The 9,388-nt window shown below is 40.7% G+C and overlaps 1 protein-coding gene across 2 annotated transcripts in view; it reads left to right on the top strand.

Moving 5' to 3' along the window:
• The first annotated feature begins 263 nt into the window (after positions 1 to 263).
• Positions 264 to 9,388, top strand: part of EPSTI1 (epithelial stromal interaction 1) — a 48,662-nt gene continuing 39,537 nt past the window's right edge. The window contains exon 1 of one of the 2 annotated variants that reach the window (XM_021530831.3): positions 264 to 572. In XM_021530831.3, the coding sequence (XP_021386506.2) occupies positions 382 to 572 (191 nt within the window). In that variant the 5' untranslated portion in view covers positions 264 to 381. The remainder of the gene's footprint in view (positions 573 to 9,388) is intronic. The other variant, XM_021530830.3, reaches the window with a different exon arrangement.

Raw genomic sequence — 9,388 nt, 5'->3', positions numbered from 1 at the left:
TGTCACAGGGAAATGCTGAGTTAAAAAAATGTCAGAAATATATCAGAAATATATGTCAGAAATATATCAGAAAAATGTCAGACCTCCCCCTACTTCTGCACAAACTGTTGTCACCTGGTTTATTAGTGCAGATCAGCTTTGCTGTCACCCTGTGACCCCTGTCAGCCTGGGTGCTGTGATTGAGATTATGAAACTTGAGCTTCAGCTGGTGGATGCCTCAGAAATCAGTACATGTATTGGCATGCCTGCCAGCCCAAAATTCAGGAAGGGGAGGAGTTTACCAGGAATTGAAACTGATTTCTGGCAACTCGGAAGCTTTGAGTGTTCCCCTAGCTGTAGCAGCAATACTGGTTTCTGTCAAGGCAAGGTACTTGCAAAACCATGTCTGGAGTGGGAGGATGGAGGGAAGGCAACAGGTACAGGGCTTCCATCAATACTCCATCTTCCTCTCCGGGTAACCCCTGGCATGGCAACAATGAAAGAGAGAAGGGTGAAAGCACCCAGAAGCTGACAGCATCTGAAGAGAAACAAGGAGGCCAAGAATCAGTGCACCAGCAACAGCAAAAGCAGTAGTAAGTAGCAAGGAGCCTGACTAAGCTGATTTACCTGCATTGGGTTCCTGTTCTCCAGCTTACTCGAGGTGTACACTTTTAAAGGTGAAAATATTTTATAGACACCCTGCATGTGGCTGAGCACACAAGCAGCATGTTGTCATCTCTTTGGAGCTTCCTACATGGGACCCTAGTTGTTCTGGAAGGCTTCTTTATAGCATGGTTTATACCCTGTGTCATAGCAGTGGCCAGTTCTGTACCTTGGATACTGGCATACGCGGTGTGTGGCATCTTTTTGCAAAGTTTCTTGCCATCTTTTTTTCAAAGTGAAATTTCAAATCTGGTTCTAGCTCCCTGTTTTCTGTGTCTCCTAATATTTCATCCTGGAAAGTCTAAAAATACTTACTTTGGCTTAAGAGATGGATATAGGCTTCATTCCAACACTGCTCTGAATGCAGTCAAGGACACAGAACAGCTTCCAGGAACTTCATGCTCACAAAACTAAAATCAAAGCTTCAGCATTTGGTGTTTTATTGGAATCTATGCTTAGTCTCTCTTGCTCTCCAGTGACAATCCTGAGATAGCTTGTATAAGCTGTGCCTTGCATATGTAACACAGAATAGAAATGGAAAGCTCTGTGTGTGTTTTATGCATGTGTATTTCATATAAACATATGACCATAGCTATGTGTTTATTCCTTTTCACCATTTTGCTTTTTCTGAGTTCTTAGTAACAATGCATGTAATGCTAAGATTATTATTATTATTATTATGTGCTGATTTTGCTTAGCTTGCTTCTTTTTCTTCCTTCTTTCAAAGGGCAGCTGGCAAAACTGCAAACTGTTTCAGTTTCCTTTTTCTTCTTTCTGGGTAAAGAAGTTGGAGCCACCTGTGGAGGACGTGGCAGGCAGCTGATGGCAAGAAGAGATCAGCAGCTTTCCACTGAAACCCATGAATGCTTGCCTATTGGGTAGTAATGATACAGGGACTATTAAGAGCTGAGCCCTTTTAAAATCCATCAGCGCTTTAATGACTGACTTTCAGGACAGCAAACAACAATTCCTTAGTTACAGTCTGACGCTGTATTTGCTGACGCTTCAAAATATGAAAAATTCTCTATCTTGCCTGCTCTCACAGTGCCAGATATTCACAGTAGAGCAAGGACAGCCCCAGTTTGTTTACATAGCTGTGATGTGTGCATTTTGTTGCTGTTTGGGTTTTTTTTCAGGGGGAGGAGGGGGCAGGAGGGCTAGTGGGAGTTTTGCCATTGGCACAACTGCGTTTACCCAGTTTGTCTGGCATACAAACCCCCTGGTACAGGTTAGGTGAATAATTAATCAATTGGTTTGCCAGAACTCCCTGCAGAATTTAAGGCCAGAGCACATATAATCACACAAATCCCAGTTCCCTCTTTCATCTTACATGATTCTTGCAGACATAAAGCTGTTGTGCATCCACTGCAAAGACTGATTATTATTTTCTGCTATGTGAAAATAGTGTCTCTGTGTCTTCATAAAGTTCTAAAAAAGAATTAGTTCCTAAATCTCGGATGTACAAATTAAAGTCTGCATTAGTATTCAGTTATTGAGAAGGGGGGTGAAGGAAAGACAGGTTGAAATAGAAACCATATAATATGTGTGGAGAAACTAATACTCTAATAAAAAATGAACTGAATGAGAGTGGGTTTTGCATCCTTCCCTTTAGAAGGGGGATGCTACCTGGCAGTTTGAATGGGATGAAGCTACTTTACCTGTAATTTCCTTAACTAACACAGATTAAAGGAGAAAATAGCATCTGAAATACTGAAACAGAACAGTGGAATTTTTAAGAACATTATTCTTAATAAAAAATGGTTTCATTAATTTTTACTTTGTTCATTTTCTCAAGCTATATTTCAAGAAAGATTTCAGATTAAAATATCATTTTAGCAATGATAAAGCTGACTCAGCTTTTTAGCCAGCAACCCATTTTAATATGAACTTTAAATTACTGGAGCACCCTCAGGTTCTGGTTTTCAGGTTCTGGGATAACAAGAGCAGTTGGAGAGCTGAAGTTATAGGGTGGCAGTAGGAGAAAAAAGGCACAGACTAGCATTACTAAAGAATTTCTGGAATACGCATAGCAGAGGGAACATGAGGGGCCCAAACAGGATAGCTCTGTGCCAAGTAGTGTCTCTATTCCAGATTCTGCTTGCTATTTTTTGGAAACAGAGAGAGGTATGGTTTTGCTGCCAGCAAAGCAGGAGTTGGAGTCTCTTTTGAAGGCTCTGTGTGAATTATTTCAATGCAAACTCTCTGTCTCAGGCTGTGAGAGAAACTGGGAGTGGGAAAACATCTTAGGAGCATCTTAGGGTCACATTAGGGGACCTTTTGTTTAGACTGGATGCATGAAATATGTGTGGGATGTAGCATGTTGCAGTCCTGTTCAGTACACGATATTCATACCGGACTATTAAAAATACAAGGTGGGCAGCTGGTATTAGAGTTTAGGTAGTTTTGCTTTGGAAAAGCCCTCATATGATGTGTCAAGGGTGAGAAGTGACAATAAAATGGTCCTAATTAAGAAAAATACTTGTTCAAATACAAAACTGAAGTCACACTTTGCATATCCCCATCCAGTTATACATAGAATGTGGTTTCAGGCCATGGAGAAAAAAGTCACCAGAATTACTTTTTTCACAAGAGCTTGAAACCGCTTATAATAATAAGCTTGCATTTAAGTGGATTCACTTTGTCTACTAAGTGCCATGAAATTAACTCGTAGAAAGCAAATTCCCAAATTGCCCCCGTTCATACCTATTCAGAAACAAAAGTCTGTACAGAAGAAAGGTGGAGGAAAGTGGGGAAATTAGAGGGTGAACTATAGCTAGTGCCTGAAAAAGAAACTGCTGCCCCCATTCAGCAGTCTGCCTTTAGCGCCTTTAAAGCTGCCAAGAATAATATTGGTTCTGGTAAAATACATTAAAAACTGAAATGCAAAATAATAAAGCCTGAAGAGATATTGCTGCACAGCTGGTAACAGTCCCTCATCATTTTGTCTGAAAGGAGAGCAAACTTGCTAGAATGCTTGACTCAAGAAATTGTACTCTTTGACCACTGGAGCCAAATCTATCAGAGCTTTCTTTCCTTCCTTTTCCAGTGCTCATCCTGAATTAAAATAAAAAACCCAAAAACCAAACCAAAATATCATCCTATTGCTGACAGACTATACTTAGCAGCTCTGATTTTCTTTTTTTTTTCTTTTATGAACTAAAGTTTCTTTAAAATAAAAGAAAAAAGTTAGTCTACAGAACTGTAGGCAGATTTTTAGCAAAATACTTGTTTTGCCCATTGCCCAGCCACTGCTGGGAGTGCAAGACATGTAGTTTGAATTATGGAAAATCTGTTCAGAGTTTAGCTCTCCACTTGCTGCACAGGAGAAGTCTCCCAACTCTGTCTTTCAGGCTGATGTACTAATATTTACAGCCCAGTGGAGCGCTTGAGTGATGCCCAGCTTCACTGTGTCAGTAGCCAGCCTTTTCTCCAGGCGCAGGATTGGTGGCAGGGTCTATGTAAGACAACAACTATACTGACAGTCTGGATGGTGGGGGCTACTGTTCCATATAATGTTTGGGGGAAGGAATGAAGTCCTTCCATAATTCTGTATTAGAAGGCTTTTTTGAAGGAACTTGTCTGACATGTTCTCTTGATGCATAGCTTGATGAGGAGCTGTGAGCCAAGTTTGGGCTGAGGGCTACCCCTTGGCTCCCTGATTTGATCCCTCAGGGTGGCAATTTCCTTGAATCTTCAGAAGTTGGTTGAGATTGTCCAAAACAGAGTACTGGCTGAAGCACCTGCCCTTTTTTCTGATGTGCTAAGACCACAAGATGCTGAGTCTGATCCTCATCTAAACTGTTGGAAATTCAGTTCCATGTTTCAGTTTTAGTCTTTTGACCAAATTTTAACTTCAGGAATTTCTCTACAAGAATGTTGGTAACAGCAGAACTTCAGGTCTGTTTCTTTCCTGCAGATTTCTGACTCTTTCTCCTGGGCTGCTCTCTGCTGCTGTCTCCCTTCTCACTCTTCCCTCTTGCAAGTTCACTTCTTCAGGTTTAAACTTTTTGCTTTAATCCTCACAAATGCCATAAAGGTTACCTGTTCTTAATGAAAGGGATCAGATACAGAAGTGAGTTACCCTGGTTTAATAATCTTCCAGACACCTTTTGAACTGTACTAATTAAATGCATTCCTGGCCTCTGGCAAACACAGGACAAAATCCATGGAGGTAGACTTTTGGTGATAAACATTTCCTGCTAATGTAATTCATTTTCTGCCTCTTGTGTTAAGAGCACACGTGCAGTGAGGATGAATCAGACAGTGTGTAATGCTAAGCCCCAGTAAATCACTTTTGTCTTTGAGCCGCAAACTGGTAAGATGATGCCACTAATAAAGATGGAAAGCCAGAACCCCAGGCCTGCATGTAAGGTTTGTACACTTCCTTAGAGCTCTGCTTATGGCAATGCTGGGACACAGAGCATATTGCTCAGCTGAGGTCTAGAATTGTATCTGTCAATTATCATTGGCATCTGGTTGTGTGTGCATTACAGAATAGGGGTACCTACAGGACAGTTTTCTGCTTGCTGGGATTTGGCATCTTGTAGCCCTTTAATTTGGCAGCTTCTGTGCTACTCAGCAGCATGTGGCTGCTCCATCAGGCATGGGAGCTTTGCTGAAAATAATACTTTGTGGTGGTGTGGACTAGACCACTCTTAAAACAATTCCTGATACATTAATGCAAAGTTCAGCTTGGTGTATTTTTGAAGAAAATTCAAGAGTTGGCTTTGGCAGTTTGACCTCTTAAATTCAGTCTTAACATACTACCTAAAGCAATATCTCACCCTAGGTCCCTCTTCTGACTGAATCTGCCGTGCCTCTTTCCCAAGCTTTAGTCATTTTTTTGCTCTCCAACTTCTTTTTCCCTATTTTTCTGTCTGCTATGCAGAGCAGTCTGCCCAGCAGAGCAAAATATTTGGCTTTCAGCTCTGTGGCATTCATGTACCAATGCACCCATGGTATGAAACACAGTGGAACTGGAAATAGTTTATAACACCCATTCCGTTTGTAACTCTTTAAACAATTTCACACTTCATTTGAATACCTCTCCTGTGATAGGTGGCTGGAGTGGACTTGAGGTAAAACTGAAGAGCACAGCTCTGCAAAAACTATTATCGGAGAACTGCAGCCCTCATGTATTTTTTTCAATTTTAGAAATAAACTGTTTTATACAAACCTGAAAAAAAGTAGAACAAAAGTTGCTATTGCCTATGTCTTTAAAGCACTGAAGACGTGTCCTTGAGAACTAGGTGTCCTAATTAGAAGAGTAGATTTACGCATTATTCAAAATTTAAGTTTTCAGACAGGGTGTTCCTAAAGTTAATGATCACTCAAAGTGTAAACTATCATTACTATCATTATGACTGTATTGTATGTTTCTCCTGATGGAAATGTTTTATCTCTCTCTCTCTCTGTATGTGCTGGTTTTGGCTGCAGTAGAGCTTATTTTCTTCATAGTAGCTGCAGTGGGGCTACGGTTTGGATTTGTGGCCGAAAGTGTGTTGATAACACAGAGATGTTTTGTTATTGCTGAGCAGGGCTGACACTGAGTCAGGGTCTTTTCTGCCTCCCACACCGCCCCATCAGAGGGAGGGCTGGGGTGCACAGGAAGTTGTGAGGGCTGTGGGATAGCTGACCCCAACTGGCAGAGTGTATCCCATAACATATGGCATCATGCTCAGCATACATAACTGGGGGAAGGAGAAGGAGGGGTGAGATGTACACAGTGATGGAGTTCATCTTCCCAAGTCACCATTACGTGTGGTGGAGCCCTGGATGGCTGAACACCTGCCCGACCATGGGAAGTAGTGAATCCATTCCTGCTTTGCTTGTGTGTGCAGCTTTTGCTTTACCTGTTAAACTTGTCTTTATCTCAACCCGTGAGTTTTCTCACTTTAACCCTTCTAATCCTCCATCCCGTCCCATGGGGGCCAGAGTGAGTGAGCAGCCATGTGGTGCCTAGTTACTGACTGGGGTTAAAACCACAATGATATATTGTTACATAGGCATTTATAATCCCACAACTGTGGTATATTATCTGTATCTGCTTGAAAAATCATAGGAAGTTTAGGGTTTTTTTAAATTTCAAAATGGATGCATTTTCTTATTGGGTTATAACTTTCTTACTCTCATTAATATCTGTTCAGTCTGTGTAATGAGTCAATACATTCCCATTTTCTGTGGAGAAAATAAAACAAAAAACACCCATCAAGATTAATATGATTCATAAAGGAGAAGATGATTTTTCTTTTTTGAAGAGCTGTAACGGGGGTGAGATGTTCTTTCTACCCTTCCAGTGACTTCTGTATTTATATTTATAAAACAACCCTACCTCAAAGATAGGCTTAAGTGTTATAACAATTAGAATCATTATTAGGGAAACTGTAAAGTTAAATTCTTTATAATCTTTTCTGTCTGTGAATTTTGAAGCACTTCATATATCGGTATAAAGCACAAAATTCTGCACACCACTGATAGCTTCAAATCTTCACATTTTCTTAATTGCTTCCCAGGTAAGTAGGATAATTTGCTCCAGACTTATGGCTACTGTGGCAACCCAGAAACTGACTGGAATATTAAATTGACAGGCTGTAGCAGGTTTTATAAGCTTAACTGGATCAGAGATTTTGCCTGAACAAAGAAATGACATAAAATATCCTGCAAACTGGATAAAAACACAAGGAGAAAGCTGGTTTTTGCATTAACTTTCTTTCCTTCAAAAAGAGAATCTCAAGAAAATAAGGAGTTTTATGTGCAGATTTTAGTGGAGTTTCTCAGGCAACAGCTCATTTGGCTCCTCTCCTGTAGGGTTAAAAGGCAAGGAACCAGTTTGGACCCTAACTTTCACCCCTCACACAAGAAATTTACCATGTACTTACTCCTCCTTCCCTCTCTCAGAGAATTGTGGAATGATTCTTTAAGAGACCTTAAAGGTCATCTAATTCCAGTCCCCCTGCCATGGACAGGAATCCTTCCGCTAGACCAGGTGGAATTCAGAAGGATTCAGAGCCCCATCCAGCTTGGTCTTAAACACCTCAAGGATGGGGATCCCACAACATCTCTGGACAACTTGTTCCAGTGTCTCACCACCCTGCCAGTAAAGAATTTCTTCCTAGTATGTAACCTAATCCTGCCCTTCTTCAGCTTCAGGCCATTCCTGATCCCAGTACCAAAACCCACACTCTGGCATAGCTTTCCAGAGACCAAGGTGAATACTATAAAGTTAGATAAACTCAAAATTTCCCCCCTTGCCTTTTTTTCTTTTTCTTTCTAATAATAAATAAAACAAAGCATTAGATAAAAGACAAAGAAACCTTGGTGTCTTGTTCTCCCCTTCTCTCCCCCACTGAAGACTTGGCACCCTCACTTTCTTTGCCTTTATTTCAATAAAAATGGAAATTAATTTTGCTTTTCAATAAACACTGTTTTAAACAAGACAACTCTTAATATGCTCTCTGGAAAACAGATGGTAAATGTACTGTCACCTCTACCTCTTTGGTAAGCTGATTATCTTTGCTGTATTTCATGTGCAGTCCTTCTGAGGTGCTGATGATGAGGCCACAGTCTGGTACCAGAAGAGTGGGCCCCATCTGGCTGGTTGAGGTCTGAGCCTTCCAGACAAAAAGCAGAAGTAGATGAAGGAAATTATTCATGGCAAAAGGGCTAGATCTGATAACATGACTTCTCATACATGTCCAGGCAAGCTGAGGTCTTTTTTTAAAAGATTGATTATAACTTAAAATAAATCAACCAGACAAATGCTGTTTGAAATCATCAAAGTACATGGCATAAAAACTCTTCTGCCCTCTAGTGCTGTGAAGCAGCGTGATATTTTAGATGCACTGATTGATTTTTGGGAGGAGGATATATGTAGCATTGCAACCTACAAACTTTTATCACTGCCAAAGGGAAGGGAGGGGAGTTTAAAAGGTACTTAATAATTTTTGTGTATGAACTTGAGAGAAATATGATCTTAATATCTGAAACCAAAACAAAAGGTATAAAAAAGTCTTGAAACAGATACATTCTGCAGCAGCTTGTTAAAGGCACTTTGGCATAAATTGGAAATGCTACCACTCAATCAAATAGAGAAAAATCTGAAGCATCACTGATGGGGAGTGTTATGCCATAAGCGAGATGTGTTGTCAAAGCTTCTTTTAAGTAATGTTTGCAGTTGTGTGGTGAATGCCACTGGGGCATTGTTGCACTCTTCACTCCAGCCTTTGAGGGTCTGGGATTCGGTGGAGACTTGCAGAACAGTCTCACCGTCTCAGGGGCACCAGAGTATGCTGGCAGAAAGGGAAAAGATCATATTAAACGGCCCCATTAAAGCTCACAGCTCTATCTTTACTAGTTTAATCTCATAAATTAATCCACATCCTCCTGGAATAAGTCTTCAAAGAGAAAGAGGTAATTGGATATAAATACTCTCTTACCAAACGCTGAATTACATTGATACGGCAGCAGGCAGCTTTGGGTGCTTTGATCTCTTTGCATGATTTTCATTCCCCTTTTAAACCTTAGTCTTGGGCCTTATTGTTTCATTACTTTTCCACTGCCAACTTCTCTCTCTGCTTACTAGTTTGCCCTCTATCTACTCCCTGTGGCCCTTCCTGAAGAGGCTCAGCCTTCTTCCCTAATTATTCTTTGCTAGCTGTTCTCCTTGTACTTTCCCTGCAATGAAGCCAGATGAAATATTTGTGCCCACACTTGCATATAAAACCCTGCCAAGACTCTGATGTGTGGG

Source organism: Lonchura striata, chromosome 1 (genome assembly GCF_050655825.1).
Source record: "Lonchura striata isolate lonStrDom1 chromosome 1, ASM5065582v1, whole genome shotgun sequence".
Taxonomy (NCBI): Eukaryota; Metazoa; Chordata; class Aves; order Passeriformes; family Estrildidae; genus Lonchura; species Lonchura striata.
The sequence above is the reverse complement of the archived record's forward strand: the minus strand, read 5'-3'. Positions and strand labels throughout refer to the sequence as shown.